The 21216-nt window shown below is 38.6% G+C and overlaps 1 protein-coding gene and 1 long non-coding RNA gene across 2 annotated transcripts; both read left to right on the top strand.

The window, feature by feature from the left end:
- The first annotated feature begins 8206 nt into the window (after nucleotides 1–8206).
- Nucleotides 8207–9130, top strand: LOC113273207. Its single transcript, XM_026522964.1, has one exon. The coding sequence runs from the start codon at nucleotides 8207–8209 to the stop codon at nucleotides 9128–9130; it is 924 nt and encodes a 307-aa protein (XP_026378749.1).
- Nucleotides 9131–19389: 10259 nt separating this feature from the next.
- Nucleotides 19390–20835, top strand: LOC113274319. Its single transcript, XR_003322949.1, has 3 exons — nucleotides 19390–20160; nucleotides 20237–20374; nucleotides 20675–20835. It is a non-coding gene; the product is annotated as an uncharacterized LOC113274319 (long non-coding RNA).
- Nucleotides 20836–21216: the final 381 nt, after the last annotated feature.

The raw sequence follows: 21216 nt of genomic DNA, 5'->3' as shown, positions 1-21216 counted from the left end.
CTTCCTCTTAGAGTCAATAATTGTATGCCAACCAAGGAGGTTCTTTAGTGCTTTCCAAGGTTCTGCGTAGATAACTAGGGTCTGGAGTATTGGTTTTTGTGGGTACACCTCTGATAAACCCACCCGAGATTAACTCGGTCACTTTTCAAGAATAAATTTTGCTCGAGGACTAGCAAATAATAAGTTTGGGGGTATTTGATAGACACATTTTTGTGTCTAATTTGTCATCAATGTCCGTATTGTTGGAACTCTATTTTTGTACTAATATTGTGTTTTTATGTATTTTTAGGAAATAAACATTTTTGGAAAAATCGGCTCGAAAAGTTGATTTTGGCACCCGGAGAAAAAGTGTTATTCGGACTCTCGCTTTTGGATAAGGGGTAACCTAATTACTAAGGGGCACCCCCAGGTCACCCCAAGGCAGCTGCTATTCGCACCCAACAGTGTTTAGGGGGGACACCCTTTCTTCACGATTCAAAAAATGGCGGGAAAATCTTATGCCATGCACACTTCACTGGCAGTTTAGGGTTCGATCTTGTGTGGGCTTTGAGCGAGATTCAATCGCTGGAAATGATTGGAATGGACCTAATATAGCCTAACAGGCTTGGTACAATGAATTGGATCGAGCAAAATGGGCCAGCAAAGCCGTGGGATGAAGATAAAGCTAAACAGGAAGAGAAGATAATATCGATTCTGTTTGATTCTAACTTGGAATTTACGTGGCCAATTAGTTATAGAATATCTTGTCTTTGATTTTTGCTCTATCTTAGGAAGTTTTACAACCAACAGACGCGTGAAGAGCGAAATTTGGAAGAAATATATCCGAGAATATTTTCTTCATCAATGCCGAGTAATGGAGGATTATATGAAGTTATGGCGAGATATTTCGGTGCTGTTGGGTTATAAATAGTTGCTGAGGTATCCTGGGCAAGTCATTGGGAGAGAGTTAGAGCCGAGAGAATCAAAAGAAGAGGTCGACAGGCGAAGAAGTTCTGCTGCTGCTCAGCCAAGAACACGAAGAACATTGTACAGTCCAGGAGAGTCGCTGACTAGTGTCGCATATTTCCGACAACTCTCAATTCCTTTCCCGCGACTTCGGTGTTGTGCTTACAACACTTCTAAAGTGCCGTTGTTACCTGACGCTTTCTGTGGGTCGCAAAGAACGGTCTTAAAACGATTTTCTTCTTATTTCATCATTTGTAATCAACTTTTGAGCATTAATAAAATATTTTGAGATGTATTACACCATGATGAGCTAAACCCAATCCCAGGGGTGACGGAGGAAGCCATTCACACAATATTTATGTGGTAATTGTTATTTATTTAATTTTTGCAATATTTTTATATGATTAATTGCATTGAAAAAAAATGATTTAAATGATTTTTATTAATCAATTGTATTTTCTCTTGATAATGCATGCTTAGTTTTATACTCTTGATGCATTATGCTTGCGACTAACATTTGATATTTTGGAAATCTGCTTTTGACAATTATTAAGAATCAAATCAATTGTTTAATTTGCATAATTAAAAATTAAATAACATTACATAAATATTTTTGAATGGTGGAATCTTCACCTCTATTTTTCTCCATAAAAATTCACATCACTTTGTTTAATTTTGTTACATTTCTAAGTTTTAAAAAAAAAATCTATCTTCACAAGTCTGAAAAGAACCCTGTTTTAAAACCACTATCTACAACAACTTTTGAAAATACATCACATAGCCACAATGAATATGTTTCTCGAAAGGCCTCCCAGCTGAGCGTTCGATGTTGCATATTTCATCGTGCCCTCTATGTAGAATAAAAGAATTGGGCGGTTCTCTAGGCATAATTATTTGTTAGAGGGCTTAACGCCTTCAGGACGTCGACGCTGCACGTTGTTCCCTGACTACATAGAGAGACCCCCCTCTACATAGAAGATTGATTGGGCGGTCCTCTAGACATAATTGTTTGTTGGAGGGCTTAACGCCTACAAGACGTCGACGATACTCGTTGTTCACTGACTATGTAGAGAGACCGTGTATAGATTCAGACGGCTCTGTAAACATAATTGTTTGCTGGAGGGATAAACGCCTTCAGGACATCGACGCTGCACGTTGTTCCCTGACTATGCACTCTTCAGAACGAGTATGATGCTTCAACTATCTCATATCTCTTCTACAATAGATTGATTCTATCATGACATTCACCGACTGAATTCCTAGAAAATAATCTATTTTATCTCATTACTACGTTCCATGGCTGATCCTCGACTGATTCATGGATTAGTAATAGATGACCATTCTATCTCATTGCTCCGTTCCTTGAATTCCCTGACTGGATTTCATGGATTAGTAATAGATGCACAATTCATAATTATTACTCCGTTTCATGAATCATTCTCCGCTGCATTTCATGAATTAGCAATAATTACTCAACAATCGGGCATCTGGACTATCACCGATTAAGCCCCAATAAAATGGTGCAAGTGTACTCAACAATGATGCACGAACGAGCATTCCAAAATATGGACAAATGAGGAATCCTACACAAAACAGGAGAGAGAAAATAATAATAAAAATAATAAAAAAGACGCCTAGGGACCAGGCCCACCAGCCGGCCGGTCGTGCCGCCATGACCGGTCCCCCATGCCTCTTTCTTTATTTTTTCTTATTTTCTTATTTTATTATTTTCATGAACTCATGAAGACTCCTTCATTCGAGCAACTTTCCTTGTTTGAGCAAAACTCACGATTTCTCCATATTTTCACGGTTTCATGAAAAATAATAAAAATAGGGAAAGGTGTCACGGGACCGGGCTATCTATCCGGCCGACCATGCCATAATCGTGGCCGGTCTCACACCTTGCAATCCCTTGTTTTCATAATTATTATTTCCCTGATCTCATGAAACTCCTCCGTTTGAGCAAAAACCCCGGTTTCTTCATATTTTCTCAAATATTGCTCAAACCATGAAAAACCCAAAAAGCCAAATGGTCATATGACCGGCTAGGCTATTCACCAAAAATATTAAAATTTTATTATTTTAGTATTCTCAAAATATTGATCAAACGAGCAAAGTCCTACTTGCTCATTCGAACAAAATCAAGAATTTCAGTCAAAGATCAAACTCTTCTGAAAATCCAAGATATTGCTCAAACGCACACCAGAAAATATCGAAACTCTGAGGACTTTGACATGGACATTATGGTGGCACGGCATGCTTCCTTGACCGACCAAGGTCGGCCCTAAGGCTTGCGAAGAGCCGGTCCCACAAGTTTTTATGATTTTGACCTAATTTTCTCAATTGCTCATATTGGGTCCAAACTCTTTCCAACCAACTTGGAATTTGCTCAAATTACCATCAGCTGGTCCCACGACCACCAAGGGTCGGTCTCATGCCCTCTTGGTCGGTCCCTCATTTTTCCATAAATTAGGTTTTGTTACCTAATGCTCAGACGGGCACTATTTTAATAAATGATTAAACCAGCATTTAATCATCATTCCACCAACTGGTCAACGGACTTTGGTGCATGATCATACAAGCACCTGGGAACTACATGGTCGTTCATTATCCCATGTATCCGGTCCTCCTTCACTCAGTGATTTTCAATAAATACCAACTGATCAGCAATCGATCAAAATTAGGTTTCGAACTGATGCTCTGCAAATCATGATTTTGACCAAGTTTAAACGCTAATAATTTTATGTTGATCCAACAATCAACATCTTAATTAATTATATAATATTCGGTCCAGCTACCAATATTTTAATTAATATTTTATTTGGTCAAACGCTCAGACGTGCAATATTTGCTCAATTCATCAATATTGTTTCAACTATGAATATCCAAGAATTCATCATACGAGCAATATTTGCTCAAACGAGCAATATTTGCTCAGTTCATCAATATTCATCATGTTGATCTAATTATCAACATTTATTCAAGAACTATACGTCTCAACAGACATGTTCAATCCATGAATCACTGAGCATTCGTCAATCATGCTCAATTTAACAAAACTTAGACTCACCATATAAAAGTCAACAACTGACTAATTAAATACATGTATGCCTTGTAGACTCCACATTCGTGAGATATCAATCACGTCACATGGTGAATACTAATCAGGGTTTTGGTCTGGCGGCCTACGACACGTGTGTTCATCCACGACGAGAAATGTGAGTCAGTCGTGCAAACGGTTGAAGGAGTTAGCAAAGTAGTGGGTGGATGATCAACCAATTCTCCACACGACATGGAACTGATTTTACCACGATCTCCCACATTCCCACTCTTTCACTCAAGAAACCGTCACACTTACAGGGATCTGGATTTACCATTATGACAATATAAATCTTTGAATCCATGATTGGAAAAGACACAGAAAATCCACGAGATATTGAACAGACAATCCATCGTCTAACCAAGAATCATCGTGTGAGCAACACTCTCTCAATCATTCAAACTTATTTATTTGCAAAAACCTTCAACACATCCACATTCTTTGATCATCATTGATCCCACATAATTCTTAGCTTCCCTCCTACAGATCAATCCATCTCCCTCTTTGTGACCGAATTGACTCTGGAATGGCCATTGAATTGGTTTAGGCCGGATTCCTACAGATTGATCTCTCGAACTTAAAAGCACTGCTATGCAGTGCATCTGTTTGAGGTTAAGCAGTTTGCTCGGTTGAGGAGTCTCATCTGCACGGTCGTCTCTTCACTTTCCCAAAAAACATGTGAATCGTTTTTCCCCATCTACAGGAATTAGGAAAACATTTTTCTATTCATTGCATATCTTTAGAATATTTTCGGTTTGGAAATTCCTTGGTGTCCAAACACCCTTGGTCTATAAGTACCTAAGTTTCCATTTCTAGCAAACTATCCCAAGAGCCAGGCAAACTTCATTATTGTTGTTTATGGTGGAGCCGTCTAACCGGAGAGGAAAGTATCCTAATTAGGTGAAATCTCTTACGACCGCTCGTTTAAAAACTTCTGTGGGATCAAGAAGCTCTACGAGTACCGTTGGTGGGAAACTATATAATTGCAGTGTTATTAGTTTTTGATTGACTTGATATGATTGATCACAAGAGATTCAAATGGTGTTGTGCAGGTGTATATTGAAGATCAAAGAAGATCTGAAGACGAAGAAGATTTAGTTCTCATATCTTTGGTGTGCACAAACCTTGATCGGTTGGGATCCAACTAGAATCAGATTCATTCGATTGATTAGTTGCGTGAGATCCGCATTCTCAATATATCTCTTTGACATTTATTTGGATTGAGTGTGAATCTAAACTTGACTATTTTTGTAGCTATTGGATAGATTGATCTAACCAGGCAAAGGAGTTTATTATATTAAGAGCCTTTGTGTATGACTTGAGATATCTTTATCTTGAAAGAATCGAAGGAGTTGTTACCAAACAGATTTGTTGTTCCTTTACTGTTTGGAATACGATCCAAAGGAATTGTTCCAGTACGTACACTCATCGAAGTCGGAAGCGCAGGGATACTGAGGAAACTAAGTGAACTAGGGGTAGTTTCTTGGTTTCAACTATACGAAGTTGGTTTATATTTTGTATAATGGCTTAATTCTGAGAGTATTCAATTCTGGACTTGGTCCCGGGGTTTTTCTGCATTTGCAGTTTCCTCGTTAACAAAATCCTGTTGTGCCTTTTACTTTTGTATTTCCGTAATTATAATTGTTTATTATAATTAAAAGTAAAATACACAAACGCTAACTCCTACATACTTGATAGTGTACCTACAGATTTTGGTTAATTCTGAACCTATTATCAAGTATCACACTTTGGTAGTCGTATTGTCTCGATCTCGTATCCATAGACAATCACACAAAGTGTGAACACTGGTTTATTGCATTGTCTCGACTTTGTCCATAAAGGATCACTTTCGGTAAGAGGACTTATAGGTGGATAAATAAAAGATTATGGTGTATTTGGGTACCCTCGTCTTTTCAATTACTTTATTTTAATAAAGTAAATAATACTTGTACGTTAAATCCTAATCACTTGACATTGATCTTATAGTCAATCAGTCTTGTACCGTAACTATTGTCAAGTGAATACCTTGTTGTTGTATTGTCTTGACTTTATCCACAGACGATCACACTTGGTATCTGACTTATAGGTTGAAATGAAAAATCATGGTGTATTTGGGTACCCTCGTAATTTCAGAGTTTCATTCTCAAAATTTATTCTTGTTCAAGGCATTCTTCAAGTTCTTTATTGAGGAGATCATTACTTCGTTCATTCGTTTAATGTAAGTTTTCAAGAAGATTGATTCTATCATGAAGGATAGAAAAAGTAGATCCCTTTTTAGAGTTAGAAATCATTAATTGTTTGTAGTAAAGAAAGATAAACTTGTAAGAATATATTATCCACGAAGAATGTGAGAAGTTTTCCTTGAATCATAAATAAGATATGTGCAACCAGAGTGCACCAAATGGTTTGCCAGATAACCATGATTAAGTAGTTCTGGAACCGACAAGTTTAATTTATCACAAGACCAAATTAGTTCTTGAATTGACAAAATAGTTTGTGAACTAGAAAGTTATCTCGTAACTTTGGACTCTTTTATATTCACAAGTTAGTGAACTACCCAAAACAGTTTGTGTACTTGAAATTAAAAAGTGTACAAACATTTAAAATCAGCTAGTTCGCGAACTGAGCAAACCAGTTCATGTACTTTGAAATAAATAATATCTAAGACTATCTCAAAATCAACCAGTTCGCAAACTGTGAAAATCAATTCGTGTATGCGAGTTAATTGAGATATGAAAAATCAAGTCTTTATATTTACAAGTTCAAAATCGTGAATCGGTAAAATAACATGTAGAACTTTAGTAACTAACTTGACTACTCCTTATAGCTTGCAATTTTTTTTTTTGCAATGTTCATCATTATACTAAAGTCCTACGAAATTTCTCAGTAGATAAAATGGTAGATAATATGAGTAAATATGATAGTCAGTCTTCTTATACCTTTGTAGATAAAGTTTTCATTGACGTCGTCGTTCTTCAGTCTTCAATCTTTAAGGTCGATTGGTGAATTCTGATATTCAACTACCATGCTCTGTTCATAGTCCGAGACTGAGTTTTGTACACTATGAATCAAGACATAGTTTTGATCAACAATCCTGACATATCAAAACTAATGAGTCAATGGTCTAGCATACTCATTACAAAAATTAAAATAAAAACAATTATTTTTTAAGCTTATCATTCCATGAAAAATTGATTTAAAATTTACCTTCTGTTCCTCACAAGCCTTTCCAAGCTTGTTTGGGGAATGGGTTACCAAGAATATCTCGATTGGATCAACTGGCATACCATTATGCCTTTGTTGAAAATGAACAAGTTAGATATAAGTTTATATCCAGTGGTAACAAACTTAAAGTTACATATGAAAAAGGTATTGGTAGATCAGATAGTTGGGATGGTGAACTCAACACCACCGTTAGTTTAAATAAATATAATATTACAATAGTACACAAGGCTACCTATATTAGTGACTCACTAGTGAAATTAAGATATACCATAGCATGTGCTTTTATGGAAAAACTTATGGAGCCACAACTATACTTAAATTGGTGAGGGTTTTTAATACCTAAACCACCTTGAGCAATAGCCTTGCATATGTACTTCCAAGCTCTGATGAATCCTCCTTGTATTTTTTTTCCCTTCTTTATTCCACCAGAATTTTTTTTGGATACGGTCTAATTGATTCAAGGTTTCTTTCGGTAGGGAAAGTACCTGAATTTGGTACGTTGGGAAAGCTTGGAGGATAGATTTTATCAGAACTGTCCTCCCCGCTCGATATAGGAGTTTGGATTTCACTAAACTAGCCAGTATATTAATATTAGAAAAATACCAACTATGGGAAAAAAATTTCAAAGCAAAATACTTCCCAAATTCTCATCCTCTGGAAGCTTCAAAAGTTTCTAAATTATCTTGGATTTGGACAAGCATCTGAAAAGGTCTAGATTTAATTAAAAGAAACTTTGTCTGGAAAGTTAAAAATGGAAACTCGGTTAAAATTTGGGAATATATATGGATTCCAAATTCGGAAACAATACCGCATCCACAAGACTCGCAGGACACAGCTCCGAAAAGAGTTCAAGAGCTCATAACTGTAGAGAATAAATGGGATCAAGGGAAACTAGACAACTACTTTAGTCCGGAGGTTAGAAATAAAATTCAAGCCATGACCCCGAGAAAAGAAGAAGAAGACAAAATTCAATGGTTACACCATCATTCAGGACTCTTCTCGGCAAGAAACATTTATAATTTCTTAGCAAATAAAGCTCAAGAAGATGATAATTCGTTAATAGATTTCCCATGGAAACATATGTGGAAAATTCAAGCAATCCCAAGAATTAAACTTTTTGTGTGGAAGCTAGCCGGAAAAGCTTTGCCTACATCTTCGAGACTAGGGACACATAACCCAGAAATTGACCCAAACTGCCAACTATGCAATTCTCAAGTTCAGGAAACCGAGAATCACCTATTCGGATCTTGCCCTTTCGCAAGAGCTATTTGGTTCAGATTTTCGCTAGGAAATTTAACTTCTTCAGCTAATACGGATCCGATTACATCATGGGTTAAAAGGTGGCTTTTAAACCCAGATCAGGATAATTTGGTAGGAAAAATCTCGACCATTTTATGGTTCATATGGAAATACAGATGCTCAGTAGTATTTGAAAAGATAACCCCAAATCCAATGCAACTAATTGATCAGGTCATCATATTTTTGCAATCCATCCCTCAAAAGAATAAAACTAAGGGACTGGATAACAATCGGTTAATGATGATGAATACCAAATGGTCAGATATAAGCACAGACTGGATAATATTTATTGATGCTTATTTCAAAGAAGAAGATCTTTCAATGGGATATGCTCGTATCGTTTATTCAGTAGATCACCAGACTTTTATGCACATTTCAGCAGGTTCAGAGACAGCTACTTCGGCTCTTCGTGCGGAAGCGAAATCTTTACAAAAAGCGGTCATCTGGCTAAGAGACAACGTCTTGTCTAGCGTTTCAATAGTAACTGATTGTAAAGTCTTGGCAGACAGCATCAACAAGGACAACATAAATCTCTCATGGACAGCCGAAAACACTGTTTAAGAAGCCAAGATAATTTTAAAAGATCTTCCTCAAGCTCAGGTAAAGTTTACAAATAGAAAATACAATTCAGCAGCGGATCGAATTTCCAAGGAAGCAAGAATAAAGAGCCTTCAACATATGTCTATGAAATTACAACAAAAAATTAAGCAATCTTGCATTATCTCTAATGTATTTGATAGAAACGAAATTGTAAATCTTTTGTACTATATTTGCTAGTTAATATAATTCATTTTCCCATAAAAAGAAAAAAGTTTCTATTTATTTCGAGCAAGTTTGGATTTATTGGACACCAACTGTCATAAATAGAAATTGCAAGTTAGACAATGAAGGGATATTTGGATTAACCAAAAAAAAATCATTCAACTGCAATTACCTTGAATTCTTGCGTGTTGGGGAAATTGCAGAGATGGGTCCAATTAGATATTTGTTTTATATTTAAAAGACAATTTTTCAAAGCTTCTCCGTGAGTATCGAAACATCCGTAATATCTACTCAGGTCCGATAGATACCTCACATTAGCTAATGGCATTTGCTTTCGCATAACTTTCTCAGCAAGTTCATCATCAGGTATAAGCTGGTAGTAGTCCTACAAGAAATAAAGAAGTAGTTATTGTTACTACCATTTTTCTAGTATCACAACCAAATAGAAAAGTGATAAATCAACAGATAAAATGATATGCAAACATAAACTATAACAAAATGAAATAGAAATCAACACAAGCATATACGTAGTTCGACAACGGAGTGTCTACATACACGGGTGAAAGAGAGTTAAAGTGTTTATTATGATTATTGGGTTACATTGAAGGAGCTCCATTCATGAAGCTCCATCAGTTTTTTAGGTAGCAGGAAGAGAAAAAGAAAAGTCTTGTAAGTTGTCGGTGGAAAATAGCAGAAGGAAAAAAGTCCTCTCTCCATCTTATCTTCTTCCTTTTTATCAAAGATCTTTGCTTAACTTTGACGCATCCTTAGAGGTGATGTTGTGTGCGCCATTGCTTTATGTTGTATTGCTTCAACTGTCGATGGTTGCCACGTGTCCGTTCCATATTATATTATCTACAATTTTCCCCTTTTCTTGAGGGTTGATGATGAGCGATCCTTAAGAAAAATTACCTTCGCTCTGCTCTTCCGTGCTTTGGTCAGTGCATCCTTCTTCCGTCTTTTGTGCTCTTTGTGAAGAAATTTCGGTAAAGAATAAACTACGTCGAAGTATTAATACTTGCCCCTATTCTTTAGCGAAATTTTGGAATGTTCCTGCATAGAAAAATGTACCTTACCCTTCCTTATTGATATGTGATTTTCATACTTGGCTTGTCAGAATACACTAGCATCTCCTTTCCTTTATAATAACACCACTTCATCCATGTAGCATTATTGACACCAAGTTTTGAGTACCCCAGCATCAGCAGCAAACATCATCTTCGTTCTTTGGACCATCTTCGTGACATCAACTTGTATATAGCTTTGGGTAGGAAGCATCGTCACCATGAGCTTTTCCGCTACACTTCAGCCTTGTTTTATGATCCGCAAGAGGTTCGTTGCTGCCCCAGCTTCACTGCCTGTGTCATCATTGTAGATTTTCTCCCCTATACGCACACATGTGCAGCATTCACTTGAACTGTTATCGTCATACTTTAACTGCAGTCTCTATGTAATTCTCATGGCCCGTGGGGCCTGCATAAAAGTGGAAAAATAAGGGACTGGCTTAGCCTCCGTCGCAGGGATTAGCACCGTCGTTGGCTTTACACCTTCGTAACTAGGCTTTGCATCTTTGTCACGAGGCTTTGCATCATCGTCGCCCATGATCCTTTGTCACAGAAACTGCATCATCGGTATCACTTTGTTTGTCGAAATGGAGCTATGATCGGGTTTACTTGCATCATTGTCATCTCTTTTGTACTTGGGACTTTGTACCGTTGGCATCAGAATTGTGTCATGTTGGTCCTTTGTACTTTGTAAGTATTGGTTGATAGTCCTACTTGAGCATCGTATCTGGATCGAAGCTTTATCTTCGTAGCTCCTTTGTTGTGATGCTGGTGCAGTCTCTAACCTTGAACTGGTCTGCATCTTCTCTCCTCTGTTGTACTGTCCGTGCAATTCCGATGGGTAGGCAGCAAAACATAGCGTTAGGTAGCACTAATACAGGTTCGTCTCAATCATCATAAGTGGATCTTCATCCATCATATTCCGAGGATGAGACGCAGCATAAGTGGATCTTCATCCACCGTATGTGTTTCTTTACTCCATATGCTACAACTTTGGGTGCATCTCTACCTCAGCGGGTAAGCCCATCGCATTGGTTCGTCGCGGTAGCAATTGGCAGGTGTGCAACGATTCCCCCTTGTCGTAGTATGACAGTTTGTAGTAGCGGCAGCAACAATTTGTATCTCACAACGTCTGCGGATTTTACATTACATTACCATTGCTTTATCTACATGGCAGCTCCGGCATCGGTCATGCGACATCTCTTCCGTTGGTGCGTACCAGCAGCTGTCCGTAGATTCTTGGTTTTGTTTACATCCAGCTCTATCGGTTTGCTTGCCTTCATCCTTACGCGCCCACAATCTACTTATGTTCGTCTTCATGCTCATGTGGTTCTTTGCTTGAGCTAAGGATCATATGTGGACCTTGTCGGGTTACTTGAATTCGTTGACTTGTTGTGTAGTTTTAGCTGGCACAAAAATGTAAGTGCACGATATTTCATGTATTATAATCAATAAGGTAAATTCATGGTATAAGTAATAACATCAGTGAATAAATGTCAACTTGTTCATGCAGTAGTAAACTTATTAAGAAATTTGTATGGCTGCTCGTGCCCCAGCCTTGCGTAGATTTATGAATTCATTGTCTCTGAGCATGAGCATGAGTGTTTGGGACCATAGTTTCACGAAATTATTACCTTGTGCTATGTTTGGGACCTGTCACCCTGTTAGCCAATCCCGGGCCAGGGGACTACTGAACGGTGGGGGTCTAAGTTTAAACATGATGGGTATCTCTTTCTGCTAAAATTCCTTCCCCCAGGTCGTACACTCATAGACTCTTATGGGGGAGTCCAGAGAGATTTCACGCAAGTGCTTTCCCCAATACAAATATTTGAGACCAGTGGTGCTTGCCCCGGTTCTCAATTATATAAGTCGGTATCCAGAAAAGAGCGGCGGTGCTTGCCCCATCTCTTTATGCAAAATGAGATCATGAAGTGCATTGTAGAAATGCATGTATATGTAAAAATGTATACAAAATTTAAAGTTATTAAAGGAGTATAAGTATTCGAAAACTCTTTAATTGTGTGTCGTATGTATGCCCCCTTTTGATTTTGGAAGCTGATTGTCAAAGCTTGTGGAAGCGAAAGTAACTGCCCCTGAAGGAATTTCGTGGGTATGGTAAATGAATGTTGGTTACTGCTGAAAATTGCTCCTTGCCCCTGTGGTGAGGCTTCTTCCATAGTCCGCAGATCTGCAGGGCTATATCATCGTAATATGCGGGTTCACTTTGTTCTTTGGCATCAGATCTCACATCATCGGTGTGGAGCACCTTCGTTTCTTCATGAAGTATGGTGGAAGAATAGCAAAGCCTTCGTTATGAACAGCAAAACCTTCATTGTTGGAGCCTTCGTCAACAGAGCCTTCGTTGTTGGAGTCCTCGTCAACAGGGCCTTCGTTGTTGGAGCAAAGCCTTTGTTGTTGGGACTTTCGTCAACAGAGCCTTCGTTGTTGGAATCCTCGTCAACAGGGCCTTCGTTGTTGGAGCAAAGCCTTTGTTGTTTGGACCTTCGTCACCTGAGTCTTCGATGAATAGCAGAATCTTCGTTGTTGGAGCCTTCGTCAACAGAGCCTTCGTTGTTGGAGCCTTCGTCAACAGGGCCTTCGTTGTTGGATATCATCATTGTTATTAGGAATTTTGTGACATCCTTGGGAGATCATCATCACTGGTATTTGTATCGTCGTACCAAGACTTTGGGTCATCATCTTTGGGCCTTAGATCATCGTCCTTGGATTTATACTATTGCATCCCTCGGGTTTGCACCATCGTTGTATTTCTGATGCTGCCAAAATTGATACTTGGGAGTCTTCGTATAACATCATTGCTTGAACTGTAGTTTAAATTATAGGACCGAAGATATATTATCGATTAGGCATTCTCTTTGGGTTACTGGTATCATCGTTATCAGAATTTGGATCGTCGTCACCAAGAAATACACGAAGTAAAAAAAATGGTCACTAAAGAGCAGAAGTATAAGAAAAAATTCTGAAGTATTCTTCGAATAAGAAGTATCGGTTCTCGAGTGAATCAATTCATAAGAAGTATGAAGGTTCGTTGAAGAATTATACTTGGCCAAAAAGTATGCAGTACAATAAGAAGTATGAACTATATACCCAATTTGAAGTATGTACGTAATCATAACCAATTAGAAATATGAAACAATGAAAAATGCGGCTCTCCACTACTGATAAGAGGTACTGCCTATCATCGTCGTTGGTCCTTGGATTGTTGTCCTCAAAGATTATAGTTGTTGATTGTTGTAGCAAGATTTGGGCTCATTGTCTTCGGAGAGAATCGTCATGGACTATGGCTTGTCATCTTCGCTCGTTGAACTGCGAGATTCTTCGTACACCGGGTTAATATTGGATCATCGAACTATGAGATGCTTCGCACGTAGGGTTAATCTTGGATCATCAGTATCGAGCATCATATCATCGGTGTTAGGGAGTGGAACCAACTTCGTTGCTCCTTTGGTGTGTTGCTAGTGATGTTCTACACTCGAGCTGGGCTCTCCTCTTCATGGCAGCAACACTGCGTTAATTTTCACGACGTAAATTGAATCTCTACGTCGGCAGCAACTTGGTGGATATGCAGCAGTTTTACACTTCAGGTTACTTGCATCGGCATCGGATATTGAATCATCATTGGACTTGCACTTGGTTCAACTTTGTACTTCATCATGGACTTTGAATTATCGTCCTCTGAGGGAACTTTGGCACTTTGTCATCATCAGGGGTGAACCATCTTTATCAGGTTTATGCTTCGGACTTTGGGATTTGCACTGGAAGAATTTATAGCATCACCGAACGAACTACACTTCCAGGTACTATCAGCATCGTTGCTTGAGCTTCATCCTCGTGCTTGGCACCATCGTCGTGTTCCACTTCGCACCATTGTTCGTCGTCAGCCTTGCACCGTCATCCCAGGGCTTTGCATCGTCATCGTAAGACTTGAGCCTGGTTACGTTGGACTTGAGATGCTCTTCGTTATTGGAGTTTTGCTTAGAACTGTGAACGTTAAAAAGTGCGGAGATGGCTTCGAGTCCTTGGTCAGCTGGATCATAAGCAGGCTTTGTATTATCGTTAGAGTCCAGATTCTCACACTTGGGCTGCTTCCTCTACTCAATAGGAGGTCTTCGGAGGGAGACCCTTCGTCATAAAAAGCCTAAGTCTTCGGAGGGAGACCCTTCGTCATAAAAACCTTCGTCTTCGGAGGGAGACCCTTCGTCATAAAGAGCCATCATCTTCGGAGGGATACCCTTCGTCATAAAAAGCCTTCGTCTTCGGAAGGAGACCCTTCGTCTTCGGAGGGAGACCCTTCGTCATAAAAAGCCTTCGTCTTCGGAGGGAGATCATTCGTCATAAAAAGCCTTAGTCTTCGGAGTGAGACCCTTTGTCATAGAAAGCCTTTGTCTTCGGAGGGAGACCCTTCGTCATGGACTTTGAATCATCGTTGGAGTCCAGATTCTCACACTTGGGCTGCTGCCTCTCTGCGAAGTGAGTTGGTTAAACTGGTATGCATGTGGTCCGAATCTTTATGCGATCTTTAAACATACTGTCAATGATTCTTCGTGCGTGCTTTAGATTGCTGATGGTGCTAAATGTACGCCATCTTCGTTGTTTGAATCTTCCACTGGCCTGAATTGTCGTCATTCTACTCTGGTTGCTCTGCAGCATCGGAGATGAGGAGTAATCATCGGAATTGAGGTGCTCTTTATCGTCGTCACCAGAATTTGAACCATCGGACTTTGGATCGTCTTCGTCCTTGAATCATCGTAGCGAGACTTCGTCTCTTCATCTTCGGAATTGGGTCATCTCAGCAAGACTTGGTTTCATCGTTGACACCCTTTGGATTGTCTTCATCAAAGATCAGCGTTGTGGAATTTGGATCGTCCTTTGTTTTTCTTTTAGTGCAACCTCCAACTCGAACTGTTGTTATCCTCTTTAAATGGAGTCCGCATTCGTCGGTTGGTCTCCTCACATCGCAGCAACAACAGCGTGGTCAATTGCTCATATTAGCCTCTACTTGGCATGTTCATCGTTGTTGACTTTGCATCTTCGGGATACTTTGATCACCAACATCGGAATTTGTACCATCGGGATCCTCTTCTTTGCATCGGGACGCCATCTGCTTCGTGTTAGCTTGGCTGAAGAGCCTTCGTTGGCGGGATTGGAATGGTCATCACGGGACCTTGCATCATCGTCGTGCATACAATCATCTCCATACGGACCAGAGATTTCATCGGGTTTGCACGTCATTTTGGTGTCATCGTCTTTGGACTTTGGATGTCGGACTTTGGATTGAAACCTTATCTTCTTAGATCCTTCGTTGCGATGCTGGCACTGTTGCTTGAGCTGCTGCATTCTTAAAGGTGAGTTGGTCTGTAATTTGAACTGAGCCTTATGGTCTTCATCCTGAGTTGAGCCATTTACTGGTGAGCTTTTAATTGATGGACGATCCATTCACGTGTGTATCATCACATTAGGGGACTGGAGCGATCATCGTTGCTTCTTTGCTTTGCTTCTTCGGTGGTTATGAAGCAGCGGTTTCTTAGTGACTTTGAGCCAGCGGCGCTGATTGGGTCAGGACTGCATCGTCATAATTAGTCCCTGCACATAAAAAATATTTGGAAAACAAACTGGTGGTCGTCCCAGCACGAAACAAAGAGAGGCTTGGAAAAAACGATAGAATCAAACACAACTGGGTTAGAAACCAACACCACTAGCAGAAATAAATATGCCGATTAGGTACAGATCAAATCTAAACACGATGGTTCACTGAACCATTTTCTCCTAAGTTGTTCAAAAATCGAATAAAAATCTCATTTATCATTAGGAAACAAATCCCATAAGTCTGTACAACATTTTAGCACCTCAAAAATCATTCAACACACATGAGCAAAGCACTGCATCTAAGTCAACATCAGCTAGAAGCTGTTTTTGGATAAAATGTATCGAGGAGTTGAAAACTCCTTTCTGGGTCTTTTAGAACCTCAAGAAGAATGAGGGGTTTTATCAAAATGTGAAATCAATTTTCAAAAGCTTATAGCAATCTCTACAGATATAATCTTAAGTAGAATGGATTTTTTATACTGAAAACACGTTAAAAGAAGTGATTCATTGAGTCATTTTTGATTGCAGTAAATTGGAAATTAGTAAAATTGAAAACCAATTTCAGAGAATTAAGAAAAAGCCCCAAAGGTAATAGATCTAGAACAGGCAGAATAAATTCTTTACCCATTCCCTGTTGCTCTAGCGCCAAATTGTTACTACCATTTTTCTAGTAGCACAACCAAATAGAAAAGTGATAAATCAACAGATAAAATGATATGCAAACATAAACTATAGCAAAATGAAATAGAAATCAACACAAGCATATACGTGGTTCGACAACGGAGTGTCTACATCCACGGGTGAAAGAGAGTTAAAGTGTTTATTATGATTATTGGGTTACATTGAAGGAGCTCCATTCATGAAGCTCTATCAGTTTTTTAGGTAGCAGGAAGAGAAAAAGAAAAGTCTTGTAAGTTGTCGGTGGAAAAGAGCAGAAGGAAAAAAATCCTCTCCATCTTATCTTCTGCCTTTTTATCAAAGATCTTTGCTTAACTTTGACGCATCCTTAGAGGTGATGTTGTGTGCGCCATTGCTTTATGTTGTATTGCTTCAACTGTCGATGATTGCCACGTGTCCGTTCCAGATTATATTATCTACAGTTATTGTAACAAAGATTCGATAATGAAACCAGGAAAAAAAAGCAATTCAAAATAAAATCACTTGTCTCATTACCCTCACAGTATTTCACAATCTTTTAATGTTGAATTTTGGCATATTTTTGAACATATGCACCATCAGTGGGCAGTGATTCCTCTGTCAGACCCACATTGCAATGACGCATTTGGTGCTATTTGAACCAACTAGATTCCCTCGAACAACTTCCACTGGTAGTTTTTCTGCTTTCTTAGAGAAATTTTTGGGTGGCGAATGATTCCCCTTGATATATACTTTCTTCAAACTGTGTTTAAGAAATGAAAATCAATGTGCATGCGATGTTAAAAAATATATCGAGAAAACTGTTGATAAGAGACAACAATCAATGTTAGAGGTATAACCACATGATCTCATCCTTACGCCTTGAAGTGCCAGAATCTTCGAAAGTAGATTGCCGGAGTGATCGATGGGAGACTAACTTCCTGAGAATAAAAGTTTCGCCCAGTTTTCCAATGGTACGAGTGGTGGTAGTGTTGTTGCTGCTTGCTGAACACTTTCAGTTTCAAATTCTATCTGTGAATATTGAGTACCTCTGTTACCATAGTTTACACTTTACATGCACATATGACTTTCGCTTTTTGAGGCTTGGGTCTGGGCTTCCAACTGGCCTTGTGAATTTTTGTTGTAACTGCCGTTTTTCTTCCAAGGCTGCTGGACAAGTTTTTGAAGTGACAAGGAATTCACAGTGTATCGCCGGTAATATTGTAGTTCTTTTGTTGTGCAGTTTCGTGCACCAGCAGTGTACCATTAGAACGGACGGGAGTTGACAATGTATCGCCTGGAGTACTTGAACTGTCCAATTGTCAGCTTACCCTTAGAGTGACGAGGAGTTGGCGGTCTTCTAACTGCAGTATCAGAACCAGGAACTTGTCTTGTTTTCTTCAACGACGTACCTTCCTTATCAAGATGGTTGCTTTTGGGAAAATCATGTAACGACAAAGGACGAGAGGCACTTTTTGCATTTTTTATTTTCCCCGTTCGTGTCAGCTGATTCTTGTAATGGATGCATCACTTTGAGTTTGTTCCTGGTTCGTTGGGATTAACCGCGGATTAAATAAGTTGTTGTTGTCTCCGTGACAATATTTAGGGAGTTGGTTCTTTCCACGGGAAACGCTTTTTTTGGTTGATTTTCTAGCGGTTATTCATTCACTATAGTTCTTACAATGCACACTTATAATAGGAATTAATGAGAATTTGATGGATTATTACATAACATGGAAAATAGTAAGGGCAAATTAATAAAGTGTCCTGCTTCAAACCATATAATTAATAAACCGGCCAAACTTTTAAATTTTTTTAGAAACTGGCCTTTCTGTTAGAGTTGACACCTGGGCCCACCAGATCGGTCAGCTGCGTTGAATAAGTCAAACTCGGTAGGAGAATTTACGACTGTGCCCTTGCCCATTTAAAGACCCGTGTGGTCTCTCACCACAATTTCTCTTTCTCCCTCGTTCTCTTTCTCCCTCGTTCTCTTCTCCCTCGTTCTGAAACTAGGGTTAGGTATTGAAGCTGTTTGAAGCTGGTGTTATTGAAGTTGTTTTTGCTGAAGACATAGATGTTAGCAGAAAGACCAGAGTGTATTTGGAAGAAAAGTTATACATATTTAGGGATTCAGAGATAGTGGTGATACAGTGAAGATGAGGTACAAACCGGGATTGAAACAGTCTGAATCAAGGTAAGATTAACGAAACCCGTGACTTAATATATGATGAAAATCATTGTATTGATAGTTAATTAATTTAATTGATCGATTGATTTTTAGGGTTTCTGTTTTTTTTCCTTTGTAATTAGGGTTTATTTGAAACCAAATTTTTATTGTTTAATTGGGGTTTAATTTTCGTGATTGGGTGTTTGATTTTAAGTAATATTGCTTAATTAGGTTTTCATTGGGTTTTCATAGGTTTATATCTGATTTTGTTTCATTTGTGTTGCAGTCAGTTCAAATTTAGGAATATCAGTGTATATGCGGAGCCAAAGAATGAGACTTTGGTATTTCCTGATTGCCATAGAGATGAAACAGACTTGATGACACTTAAGTATATGGTGTATAAGGGTTTGTCTATGGATGTTAAAGAGAAGTTTAATTTATATTGGTTTAAGGAAGAATGTCTGCCACTGCCATTGTTAAATTTGTAATGGTCCAGGTACTTTTTCTTCTTAAATTTGTAACTATATGCCCTATTTATATTCTCAACTACATTAATATAAGTGCATTTGTTCTTGTAGCCAAACATGAACAAGAAGATCTTGAACCCTCCTCACAGTAGGAAACCAGGAAGACCCAAGAGCAAGAGGGTAAGAAGTTATGATGAACCTCGTGTTGAGAAGACAAAAAGGAGGTGTGGGAAATGTGGAAATGTTACTAACCACAACAAAAGAACATGTGCTGGTGGTGAAGTGGGATCTAATCCAACTGCAAAGAGGCAAAGGACTGAATGTGATGCACAAAGCTTCACCTTCAGCAACATAGAGCCAAGTCAGACCACCGGAGTTAGGGGTGCAGCTAAGTCAAACAAGAAGAAGAGAACGGCATCATTTGTTGGTGAATGTTTTACAGGGCCTGGCAGTCAGCCTTTGGCAACACCATCTTCTACTCCAGCTTCCACAACACCTATGAGTCTGCCATCTATAGCACCATCTTCTACTCCACCCTCTACAATAAATAACCTTTATCAGAACTTCTTTGGCATTGGATCTGTATCTCAGAATATAAAACAAGGAAAGGGAAGGGGAAATGGAAAGGCTAAGAAGAAATGATTTGAGATCCGTTTTCTGATTTTTTGTGTTTAAGAAGACAATATTTTTTTCTTTTGTAGACTTGAATTAATGCTGAATCAAAAGTGGATGGTTGTTTATTAGTACATTTGCAGGTTACATTTTCAGATTGTTGAGTTCCTTACATATAGCATTAAGTTGTAAACTTGAATGCATAATTCTGTTTTTTGCAGCAATGAAGACTTCATCTGAGACCCATTTAAAACCGTCACAATCTGTACAAGTGAGGTATGCTATGTTCTTGTTGTGTTCATTCTTGCAAAATTTCATCTCCATTTTTGATTTGCAGTGATCTTTGTTGCAGGTTTGATTTTGCAGTGGGCAGTTTTTGAAGCAATGACCAGATTCTCCGCAAGCGTAACAACCATTCTCTACTGGTAATTTCACCATCTTGCATTTGACAGGATCGATGGCATCGTCAAACCATTCAAAGTACTGACAGGTTGGAATTGAACACTTCAAAAACATTTTTTCGTTTGTTTCTTTTGCTTTTGAACACAATAGTTGCCTTATACCATTACATGGTATATATTTGCACCTGGAATAAATCCAAGGACATACCTTTGGATCATGAATTCCCTGTGCACAGATAGAACATGAAATTAGGGGTTGTTTTAATCTTAATCTTACCTTGCTGCTGCTACTGCTGCCTGGAGAGTTTACTTCATTTTGGCTCATGTCTTATTTATTTTTATTTTTTTGATCTGTTGAGTATGACAAATACTATGGTTTTTCTCTGCAGGGCCTAATTTATATGAATGAAGCTGAATCTGACCGTTACAAATCCAACCGTTACAAATCCGACCGTTGCAATGAGTCACCGAGTTGACTCGATACTGGTTTGGTTACGAACTCAGACGAGGGTTAAGTCGTCTTTTACCTAGCAGGTTAACTGCCACGTAGCCAGTTAACTATCTAAATCAGTTTTTTTGAAAAAAACGGGATGGAAAATGTCAATATCGGCCAGTTTATATAAAGATTCAAAAAAACGGCCAGTTTCTTAAATATGGTTCAAAAAGGTGGTTACTTTATTAAAAAGCCCAAATAGTAACAAACAAAGAAAGATTGATTAACATATGGATGGATTTTTAATACCTTGATTTGTTTGACTTGGTAAGTCTGTTATGCATTGTGAATTCATTTTCAACTGGAATCATTTAGAGCAGGAGGTTATTGATTTAGTTACTGGTTCTTTTGAATCTGGAAAATTACCAGAGTCGCTAAAAAATAATTTCATTTCTCTGGCACCTAAAGTTGAAAACCCGATTACTCGTGTGGATTTTC

The sequence above is a fragment of the Papaver somniferum genome, chromosome 4 (genome assembly GCF_003573695.1).
Source record: "Papaver somniferum cultivar HN1 chromosome 4, ASM357369v1, whole genome shotgun sequence".
NCBI classification, from domain to species: Eukaryota; Viridiplantae; Streptophyta; class Magnoliopsida; order Ranunculales; family Papaveraceae; genus Papaver; species Papaver somniferum.
This window is presented reverse-complemented; position numbering and strand designations above follow the sequence as displayed.

Excerpts from the sequence above, each read along its gene's own strand:
- LOC113273207 (XM_026522964.1), top strand. The coding sequence starts at position 8,207 with ATGACCCCGAGAAAAGAAGAAGAAGACAAAATTCAATGGTTACACCAT.